General features: G+C 47.2%; 1 protein-coding gene across 1 annotated transcript in view; it reads left to right on the forward strand.

Moving 5' to 3' along the window:
• Positions 1-480: 480 nt before the first annotated feature.
• Positions 481-12,011, forward strand: part of LOC121880417 (xylose isomerase-like) — a gene marked incomplete at its 3' end in the record, with an annotated part of 29,965 nt that continues 18,434 nt past the window's right edge. The window contains 4 exon segments of the mRNA XM_042387643.1: positions 481-666; positions 1,082-1,195; positions 8,617-8,782; positions 8,933-9,138. Coding sequence (XP_042243577.1) covers positions 504-666; positions 1,082-1,195; positions 8,617-8,782; positions 8,933-9,138 — 649 coding nt within the window.

Genomic DNA, 12,011 nt, shown 5'->3' on the forward strand with positions numbered 1-12,011 from the left:
ATAGGTTAGGCGTCTGAATCCATGATGCTCAATCCAGGTTCATTCCCCCCTCCCCTATTGCAGGCTTGATTTGGGTGGGACTATCAGTTGCTAGGGGCATTGTAGTTTGCAGAGAACCTTTTGCTCATTGTAACAACATGCACAGTGGGAGGAGGTGGTGAGAAGACTTATGATGTGCTCAAGCCTGTGGTGCACAGGTTCCAAGTGGGTGTCAAAGCTAACAATGAGTTGTTGCATGTTTTCTTCCAGTCCCATGACTAGCTGCTCAGATCTCAGCCTATCTTCTTGTAATGTCTTGATTAACTTGACCCCATAATCCCTGGATTTTCCGATGTAGTGCGGCTAGTACCGTTTACAGTTTATTTTACAATTTGTGCCTTCGTTTTTTCCTGCTAAACAGTGTGGAGAATTTGAATGCAAATATTGTGAATTGTACAAATTATTGATCACTAATGACTTTTATTTGAAAGTAAGACCATGTGCGGGATTTATCATCTTATTTTATGTATCCCCCAGGTATTGGGAAAGTTGAGTACAAGCCTGATGCCAGTGCCAGCGAGACCCTTGTATTCCGCCACTATGACTCTCAGCAGGAGATACTTGGCAAGACCATGGAGGACTGGCTTCGTTTCTCAGTGTGTTACTGGCATTCCTTCAGGGGATTGGGTGAGTTCATTAGGTCTTGCACCCTTACACCCATAATAAGAACTAGTAAATGAGAGATGCAACAGCCATATTCCTTCTTGGCTCCCATCTGAAGGAAAAGGGAATTCTTGCTTTTGTTTTCACCATGTAAAAAATTAAAAATCTTAAACTGAGTTGATAGACTTTAAGGAAATTTTGCAAACCACTGATGCTACCTAAGGAAGAATGGGCATTGACAATGGAGAAGATGGGTACAGTATCATGTTAAAGCCACAGATCAATACTGTATCAGAATTCTGCACTGAGCATGGGAAGGTGGTACAGAATGATGACCATTTTTGTCTCATACACTGTGCAGCAATATACTGTACTTAGTTGATAGTACTGCAGTTCTATTTTTGACAAATTCAACAGTAACAGCAACATAATCTTGCAGGTAGTGATCCATTTGGCTCTGGAACGATTAAGCGACCTTGGGAGGATGATACTGACTCTTTAAATAATGCAAAACGTCGTCTACGTGCTGCATTTGAATTCTTCTCCAAGTTAGGTAAGTTATCGTAATTATCTCATACTAATTATCTTTCATATGTGTTAATACAGTACTGTAGAAAAAAAAGAAGAGCAGGAAATGGATATGAAAGGAGGCTTGTGTTCCACTTGATCAAGGCATATATACGATGGTGACCGAAGTGACTAATGCAGTTATGATGGAATGCTTTGTTCCGGTTACCTGGCAGGAGAGAGTGATTGTGAATACTTACAAAGGAAAATATGATGTACTTGACTGTCAAAACTTCAGGGGCCTGAAATTGTTGGATCAGGTTATGAAAGTTGTGGAAAGTGATCAGGAAATTAATATGAGAGCGAATGGACATTAATGCAATACAGTTTAGGTTCTTACCAGGCAGGGGGACTACAGAAAATATTTATGGTCAGGCATCTACTAGAAAAATACTTCGGAAAGGAGAGAAAGCTGTAAAGCAAGTTTTGATTATGTTGGGATGCTTCCTAGAAAATGTGATGTAAATAGGAAACTTCATTCTCATAGACTTTGATTTGTAATTGGGGGATGCATTCCTGAGGCAAATTTTCAGACATCTTGATCTAACTTAAGCCTCACTGAACTAGATATTAGAGGCAAAACTTAAAAGATCTACACAAAGCACATGAAATACTGTACTGTAATTGCAAGATTGTGAAATGGAGTACCATCGTACGATATGTTTTCCGGTGTGTTGAGGTGGGGGCTTGTCTGTGGCAGCGCCGGGTTGCCAGTCACCAGCTGACGCTGTAAGAATAAAGTCTACAAAGAACGTGGTCTATGATTCAAATCTCTCACATGGCGCAGTGAGTAGGATGCCGGGGCCCGACACGCCATTACAGCCCTGACAAGAACGCCAACATGGCCCCAACACGTCCACGATTCTCGACGCCCTCAAGGGGACGCCAGGGCATCTCTACACCGGTGGGGAACACCACGCGTGCTCAGCAGCAGACCATGGCGTCTCTAGCTGCTGGCGGTGGTCATGCTTCTAAGCCGGTCATGAAGCTCTCAGCAGCTGTCGCTCCAGAGAAGTGTGAGGCAGAAATGCCAGCAGCTGCGTTTAGGACATGGAGGCAGTCCATGGAGTCGTGGGTGCTGTTGAACGGATCGTCACAACTGGTGGCCACACTCCACATTCGACTGAACTGCGTCCCCGCACTCCAAAGGTTGATTGACTTGAGATATCCCAGCGGTCAGTGGGAGCAGCTCTCGCCCAAGGAAGCCCTGAACGCCATCAGTGGAGAGGTTCTTCAATCGTCAAACCAAGCTGTGAAATGGAACGAGTTTTTCAACAGCAAACAAGGTGAAGAGGAGCCCATGAAAAGGTATTTTCAACAATGCTTCACAGAGGCAGTGGAGTGTGAATTTAAATGTCCCACCTGTGATAACGATCTCGCTGAGTACATGCTATTACATAAAGTTATGGTGGGCCTGAGTAACCCCGTGTTGAAAAGGGAAATTTTCCAGGGGTACTCAAGTTATAATAGTGTTGAAGTGCTTAGAAATAAATGAATGTTATTTGAGTCAGCAGTGAGAGATGCTGGTGTATTGTGTCGTACGTCTGGCCAGGGAGTGGCGGGAACAGACACGGAGGCAGCGGCGGTTGGTGATGGCGTCACGGGTGAGTCTGAGGTAGCTGCTGCCCGACCTATACAACCCACTCCCGCGCACTGTGGGAACTGCGGCGTGTCACATGCCTCTGGTAAAAGTAACTGCCCTGCAAATGGGGCCACATGTCGCAATTGCTCTAAGGTTGGTTACTTCAAAAGGTGTTGTAGGAGTAAGTCAGTCCTAAGTGCTTCTGTGGATGTGTCAGGTGCTGTCACAGTGGCAACAGCCCAGCTATCCCGCCACCCCAGGTTACAAGTGTTCGTGACCCAGGCTGGGGGCAATTCCCCCCCCCCTCCCCTGTGCTGGCTGTGGCTGACACGGGTGCTATGGTGTGTGTGGCAGGGGCATCCCTGATCCAGGACATTGGTTTGTGTCCGGGGCAACTTCGGGCTCGTAATGGCCTGAGGGACGTGGCGAACAAACAGCTCAAGTGTCTGGGGTCCGCCCCCTGCCGCCTCAGTGTGGGCGACGGGTCCACCGTCCAGGAGGTTTACTTCGTGCAGACAGCCAAGGCCCTCTACCTGTCATTGGAGGCCTGCAAGTGCCTCAACTGTCGACTTCCCGCTCCATAGGCGTGCTGTGGCTGCCATGGGCGATGGAGGGGAGCGGCACACTGCCGACGACCTACCTCCGAATCCTTTACCTGAGAGCAGTCGTGTCCTGCCGAGGCCAGTTGAGATACCCTTGCCTCCTTTGGAGGAGAATGTGGCCAGGTTAGAGGCATGGCTACTCATGCACTTTTCATTCACCACATTCAACACCAGCAGGTCCCCACTGCCAGTCATGACTGGTCCCCCTCACCGTATCCACCTGACACCCGGCACGACCCCCTACGCCTGTCACACACCTGCTCCCGTTCCGAAACACTGGGAAGTGGAGGTGAAGGCCCAGTTGAAGGAGGACGTCAGGAGAAACATCATCCAGCTGGTGCCTGCTGGTGAGGCTATGGAGTGGTGCGCCAGGATGGTCGTGATGGCCAAGAAAAACAGTCAGCCCAGGAGCACTGTAGACTTCCAACGCCTCAATGCAAGCTGTCTGAGGGAGATGCATCACACACCTGCACCATTCGACATGGTGTCTGGGGTACCAGCGCACGTGTTGAAAACCGTCGCCGACGCCTTTTGGGGACTTCATCAGGTGGAGTTGGAGGAGGAGAGTAGACGCCTGACCACGTTCATCAAGCCGTGGGGCCGTTTTTGATACTGCAGGACGCCCATGGGACATTGTTCAGCATCAGATGCCTACACCAAGAGGTTTGACGACGCTATTCAGGATGTGTCCCGCAAGTACAAGTGCGTGGGTGATACTCTCCTATGACTCCAGTGTGAAGGGGGTGTTCTGGCACACCTACGATTTTCTGGAGACTTGCGCTCGCACAGGTATCACACTGAACCCAGAAAAGTTCTTGTTCTGCAGGAGAGAAGCCGAGTTTGTGGGTTTCCTCCTGTGGTGGGACCTCTACCAGCCCACTGCCCAATGTCTGTCAGCCATCAAGGACTTCCCCATGCCTGATCAGCCATCAATCACCGACATCAGGTCCTGGCATGGCCTGGTTAACCAATTGGCTCCCTTCCTTGCCACTGCACCTGTGATGGAGCCCTTCCGAGAGCTCCTCAAGAAGCCAGTGGGCAAGTGGGTGTATTGGGACGACCAGCTGTGGCTCAAGTTCTGCCAGGCCCAGGACACCATCTTTCAGTTGGCCAAGGACAGCTTGATGTACTACGACAAATTCAGGCCTACGGCAGCAGTCACGGATTGGAGCAGGGAGGGCGTCGGCTTCGTCGTCCTGCAACAATACTGTGCCTGAGTCTCTCCAGAGACGCCCTTCTGCTGCAGGGGACGGTGGCGGTTGGCTCTGTGCGGTAGCCGACATCTGAGCACGGCCGAGGCCAGCTACGCTGCAGTGGAAGGGGAGGCCCTGGCTGTGGTATGGTGCCTGCGCAAGGCCAGGCTGTTCCTCCTTGGCTGCCCGAACCTCATTCTGGTGACGGACCACTGCCCCTTAGTTGGCTTGCCAGGGGACGGAGCCCTCACGGATGTGGCAAATCCGCGCCTGTTCAGGCTCAAGGAGAAGACCCTGCAGTACCGGTTCACGGTCAAGTGCTTGCCAGGGAAGCGGAACTGTGCAGCTGATGCCCTATCCCGCTTCCCCGCCCTCAGGGCGGCGCCCGACGCGGAGTACATGGACCAAGAGGAGGACCTGTGCGCTGCAGTGTGTGCAGTCACAATCGCAGCACTGGATCAGGATGGGTGCATCACTATGGACGAAGACACAGTGTGCAAAGCGGCTGCGGACGACCCAGTATACCAGATTCTAGTGTCGAGGGTGCTGGCGGGAGACTGCCGCCCTCATAAATCACAGGAGGTGGCCTGTCTGCGCCCGTACTTCTTGGTGAGGGAGAGGTTGGCTGTGGTCAGGGGTTTGGTCACCTACACCTTTGACCAGGGCTGCGTGCGCCTTGTCATCCCCGGCTCCCTCCGCCACTGGGTCGCTGTTAACCTGCACGTGGGGCACCAGGGCCTCGACTCAATGCTCAGGCGGGCCCGGCAGTCTGTCTATTGGCCTGGCATGGAGGGTGACCTGCAGTATCATCGGTCCCGGTGTGCTGCTTGCGAGACCCACGCCCCTTCCCAGCCTCCGGAGTCGTTGGTTCTGACCCCAGCGCCAGTCTATCCCTTTCAACAAGTGGTGGCCGATTTGTTCCACCTCAGGGTCACACATACCTAGTATATGCTGACCGACTCGCACGTTGGCTGGAGATCGCCCAATTCCCCAACGAGGCCACCTCTGGAAAATCATCGCCCGTCTGCGGGCCTACTTCACGAGGTGGGGGGCACCTGAGCAGATCTCCAAGGATGGAGGTACCAACCTTGCCAGCCTTGAGATGACAGATTTCCTCAAGTCATGGGGGGTCGAGGTGCGGCTCTCGTCGACCCACTTCCACCAGTCCAATGGCAGGGCAGAGGCTGGGGTCAAGGCCACCTAGAGGCTCCTCAGGGATAACACTGGGCCCGGGGGTAGCCTGGACTTCGATAGGACATCCCAGGCCCTCCTCCGGTACCTGAACACGCCTCTGCAGGGGATGAACAAGTCGCCCGCCCAACTTGCCACCGGCCGCCAGCTCCGTGACGGCGTTCCCGTGGCCAGACAGCACTATAAGGTGGATCAGCACTGGCGGCAGGCACTTTGTATGAGGGACGTGTGCTTGGCCGAAACCCAGGACAGGATCCTTCTGTCGTGGGGGGAGGTGTTCCGCCAGCTGGCTCCCCTAGCCGTGGGTGCGCAGGTGCGTGTGCAGGACGCGGCTACCAAGCTCTGGGACAGGACTGGCATAGTGGTGGAAGCCCGCCCTCACAGGCAGTATGCCGTCAGGTTGATTGGCAGTGGCAGGGTGTCCATCCGCAGCAGACGCCACCTGCGAAACGGCGCCACACCTGTGCCTACTACTCCGGTGGTGCACCAAGCTGTGCCTCCTGGCCCCCCTTCTGCTGTGCCCTCCGTATCCGCGCCCTCGCTCGTACCCCCGGCCCCTCCCCAGTCGGGTGTGATTGATTGATTGATACGTTTATTGAGATAAAAAAAAACATTAATACATCTCAAAGGGATGAAGTGACATAAGTCATCCCCACCCCAGTCCAGGAATGTCCCTCTCAGGACTCACATAAATCCCTAATATTTCATATAATCAGTTATAGTACATAGTTATATTCTAGATGCAAAATTTCTATATTTCTTTAATATTTCATCTATTTTCCTATTTTTAAACACCCAATCTATTTGCTTGGGGACATTATTTATATGGGCATTCCAGTATGTGTGTGGCCAGGCCCAGGAGAGACTGCGGGCCTTGGGCTGGTTGACCGACTACGTATGTGATGTAAAATTAGTTTAGAGGTTTGTTTTTGTTGTTGTTTTGTTTTTCTTTGTTTGACTTGTTTTTTTGCATTATTGTTGTTTTTATGAATGCATTGTTTTCCTTTTGTTAGTTCAAATGTGCATTGTCATTTCCTTTTAACTTGGGAGGGGAGATGTAAGATTGTGAAATGGAGTACCTCATCATATGTTTTCCGATGTGTTGAGATGGGAGCTTGTCTGGCGGGTTGCCAGTCACCAGCTGACGCTGTAAGAATAAAGTCCACAAAGAACGTGGTCTATGATTCAAACCTCTCACAGTACTTAAATAAACAATTAAATGAACACAGATACATGGGTACACCACCAACATAAAACTGAAATTCCATTCACCTTGGCTGGTGTAATTGCAGGAATATTTCCAGAACATAATACGTTCATGGTTAAGGGTCTTTTGAGAGACTGGTGCAAAATAATCATAAGAAATATTAGTTGATGCTACTTGGTAGGCAGCACGCCTAGAAGTTGCAGGAAGGTTGCTCAAGTAGTTGGGATGAATTCACATGACTTCTACTTATGAGCAGAGTTCTAGCCATGCATCATTTACCAAAGACAGCTAACAAAGCCATGAGGAACCTGTTTCCAGTGGAGTCCTTATGCCAACAGCATCTGGTGTTCTTGGGGCCAGGCAGTCACCCATCCAAGTACTAACCAGATCCAACTTTACTTATCTTCGTTGATTGGATCCGCCACTGTGTATTATTCATTCAGTGGTAACCATCTTGGATTTTCAATTGGATAACTTTTTTTTCCTTAGCAAATGACTCGGAGGAAGTGTATACGCAGATTTTGGTGCTTGCATTGCCAATTGGTCGAATGTGACACTAATTTACCCCCCTTTTTCACCCGGCTCAATCCATTATCCAGCCCTAGATAAATCAGTTGTTCTAACTATATAGCTATTTTGACTTATCCTCTTTGCCTCAGGCCAGCTCACTAGCCGGTCGAGCAGTTGGTCAGCAGTTCTGTATTATACAGTGCTGGCAAGTACTGGACACAGTACTTTCTTTCCAGTTAGGTATTGGTCTGTCATGCTGTAGATAAGAATTTTACTCTTTATGTTTATATCATATTCTTTTCCTATTTCTGCCAATTTCTTTATAATCATTGATTTATACTTGATCTGATCAGAGTGCTTACCTGGGTGTATAATTTATAAAACATGGCTACTGGAAACCACGGTTTGCAAACATGTTCCCAAAATACTGTAGTACAGTGGTCCCCAACTTTTTGTAGGCTCTGGGCCACATTTATCAATAAATATAGTGGAGGGCGCCAAAAATTTGGATTTACATTCAAGAAAAATTCTCATATATACTGTGCAGTTATTTGCAGTTTGACACGCCTAACTGTTACCAGTTACATACTTTTTACATTTACTCTTGGACAGGACTTGTGTACTTACCCCAGTGAGAAGGCTAGCTCTCTCTCTCTGGGCTTGGTCTGGGGGTAAACGCACACGTCCTGTACACGGCAGTTATATCAAGTTGTTACATATTTTCATTAATTTCTCTTACAAATAATCCCAAATAATTCATAATTTTCTAGTAAACCCTTGCATGCTCTATAATGGCGCCCGCAAACTACAGGCTGGGAATCACTGCTGTAGTGAATAGACAGTTTGTTCAGTAAAATCATATGGTTCAATTCATCTCTGAATGAAATCTATTGATAGATGTAAGGTTTGCTTAAAGATCAGCATCCAAATAATATAGTTTTTTTATTAATGAGTAAGCTTTCATGAAGAAAATAATGCGTTGATATTGAGGGAAATGACAAAGTGCTGATTTATGAAAATATAGCAACAGTAATGTAAGTACTGCATCATTATAAGAGTAATTTCATAAGATAGGTTAGATGTGTTGTTAACAAAGAATAATATTGCATTCATACCCCGTAGGCAACAAATATTGGACCTTCCATGACCGTGACTTGGCCCCCGAGGGTGAAACACTAGCAGAAACCAACTCCAATTTAGATGAAGTAATAGACCTGGCTGCAGGACTACAAAAGAAGACTGGTGTTAAGCTCTTGTGGGCTACCTGTAACCTTTTCTCTCATCCGAGGTACTGTACTTCCATATTATAAATGTTTTTCTCTAAACAAAATTTAGTTTCTTGAGCTCAGAATACTGTGTATAAACACCTATACAGACCTGTCAAACAGTGTATCTGGGATTGAAAGGCTCATATAAAATATGGTGTATATCCACAAAGGTACATGCATGGTGCTGGGACAAGCTGCGATGCCCATGTGACTGCTTTTGCTGCTGCTCAATTAAAAAAAGGACTGGAAGTTGCTGTGAGACTGGGAGCTGAGAACTTTGTTTTCTGGGGAGGTCGTGAGGGCTACCACTCACTACTGAACACTGACGTTAAGGCTGACCTTGACCACCTCGCTGCCTTCTACAACATGGCTATTGGTTAGAGCACTATACTATTTCCATGCTAACGTGGCCCATAAGCCACGCCCCTCATCTGTAGCTACAAATAGCTGATTGGGTCATAGAAAATTTTTGTGTGACTGTCCATTTATTCAAACTAAATATGTTCACAATTGGTAAGCAGACCTGTTATTCTCTAAAATAATGTTAAATATCTGAACTATTAAAATGCAAATCATTTCAAGGTATTAGCACTTCAGAGAGGATGTTAGAATTTTTAAAAATTTATGAAAGGTTGAAGTCAAATATGAAACTCACTTTTGAATGAAGTTTTTTCATTATTTCTGTGTTTTGCACCAAACTTAAAGCAAACAGAAACAAATAATACCAAATGAACAACAGCTTGTACGGTTGGATATATCCCAAATCGTTTATGTAACTGATAAAACTCTATATGTTAATATGCGCAGTCCTGGAGCGGGGTAAAATGCTTAGGGGAACAACCACTGGACTTTGCAGCCACATCGACGGGGTGATCAACTGATAGTGACAGACCAGCTGAACACTTAACTCGTACTGCCAGTACGGTAGAGCTTGCATTAGAATAAAATGATACACAAATTAACTATACCTTGTCCATCATTGGCCGAGATTTTTGTTCATTTGCACCAAATTTCTTGATACTTGATGACAGGATGAAAAAGTTAAACCTCTACATTTTTTCTTAATACTTTGTAGCGTATATTATGACTTAAATCTTGTTACAACACATTATTTAAGATGGGGAGATGCCAAGTTAGTGGATAAAATATTTAATAATTTGCTCATGGGTGTGAGAAATGTCTTTGTTGGTTAATTTCCACAGTGCTGACATCTGTTTAGAGTTGACGTCGAGATGAGTGAAATTCCTGCCAAGTTCAGTGGCTGTTCCCCTAAACATTTTACCCCCCACCGGACTGTGACTTTTTATACTTTTACCTTCTTCGCCACTGATCGGCTCATTAGCCGCTTGGGCGGTCAGTCACGTTTCTATTACTCACTGTTGACAAGTACTGGGCATGCACTGGCTCCTGAATATATCGGAACCTGCTCCAGTGTTGGTCAAGTCTGGCCTTCAATGAGCTCAAACTCGGTGATGTCACAACTCTTTCTTGCAAATTGCTCCAAGAGTTGGCAATTCTCACTCTGAAAAGTTTGTCCTTACAGTTTTTCTGGACTTGTGGCTTCTTCAACCTTGTGCTGTTATACTGCCCAGTTATGGGGTCACTAATCCCAAGGGGGAACTTAACTTATTTCTTGCTCTAAGGTCGCTGCCACCAGACCCCCTGGACAGTATGTAGCTGGTTTAGGTAGCTGGCAGCAAGCTAGGCATTGGGTTGGGTTTTTCATTGACCAGATCAAGAGTGGAAGGAAGGGTGAAACACTAATCAAGACTTAACTAATTTATTTCCTAATAAAAAAAATATTACATTCAGTCACAATACAAAAATAGTTGACCTTCACCAAAATAACTACCTGTATTAGTAATTAAGGTCATGACATCAAACACAAAATACCCAACCTTCTCCAAATAATTATTAAGGTCTCCTCTCTTCATAACAAATCATTGACCTCATTACGTCGGTCATTATTTCTTACAATCTCATCCAAAAACAATTCATAGCTCCAGCATATTAAAATAGCGCCAAATACCGACTACACTCCATACATACAGGTAATAAGTTTCCTTGTAGCACTCAAGGTACACGTGACAGGTACCCATCTCATACTCTACTCTTGCTATGTAGATGGGAGCCAACCCAGGCATCCCTACCAGTACTGTTCCCGTGCCTGGTATCAGTAAGTTGCTTTACTTTACCTACATTTATCCTCTTCACCACTCATCGGCTCTTTAGCCGCTTGGGCGATCGGTCACGTCTCTGATTACTTTTCCTTTTCTTTTATCTCCTCACCAAAAGATCGGCTCGCTAGCCGCCCAGGCGATCAGTCACGTCTCTGTCACACACTGTTGGCAAGTACTGGGCATGCACCGGCTCCTGAATGTACCTGAACCCGCTCCAGTGTTGGTCAAGTCTTGTCTTGAAAGAGCTCACACTCGGTGCCGTCACAACACTTTCTGGTAGATTGTTCCAAGAGTTTACAACCCTCACTCCGAAAAAGTTTGCCCTCACAGTTTTCTGGACTTGCGGCTTCTTCAATCTTGAGCTGTGACCCCTTGTGGGGTGAGCGTCCGCCAGCTCCAAGTAAGGACACTCGACTGAGTAGTGCCCCCTGAGATGCTTATACACCTCAACTAGGTCACCCCTTGCCCATCTGTAGTATAAGCTAGGCAAGTTCAGGCGCTCCAATCTCTTAGAGTAGCTGAGGTGCTGAAGTGTAGGCACCAGTCTGGGGGCCCTCCTTTGAACATTTTCAACCACCTGACAGTCCCTAGCATATCTCGGGGACCAGACGGGGTGACAGTACTCCAGATGGGGAAGCACTTTACTCTTGAAGATCGTTACGAGGGACGGACCGTCTAGATATCTGAACGACCTTCTTATAAGACCCAACAATTTATTTGCCTGATTTACCTTCTTCTCGCAATGACCCGAGAACTTCAGCTCATTGTCAACATACACACCTAGGTCCTTCTCACATTCAGTCTCAACTAGTGGAGTTTCTTCATCCCGTTGGGACAAATCATACGCCTCCTTACCGTTGGTACGCCCAAGGTGCATCTTCTTACACTTCGTGACATTGAATCTCAGCAGCCATTTCTTTGACCATTCTTGGAGCCCACAGAGGTCCTTCTGCAGCTCTTTACAGTCCGCTTGGTTCTTGATTTCCCGAAATAACTTGGCTTCATTGGCAAACATTTGTATGGAGGAGTGTACAACGTCAGGCATGTCATTTATGAAACAGACAAACAA

Source organism: Homarus americanus, unplaced genomic scaffold (assembly GCF_018991925.1).
Source record: "Homarus americanus isolate GMGI-L3 unplaced genomic scaffold, GMGI_Hamer_2.0 scaffold51859, whole genome shotgun sequence".
NCBI classification, from domain to species: Eukaryota; Metazoa; Arthropoda; class Malacostraca; order Decapoda; family Nephropidae; genus Homarus; species Homarus americanus.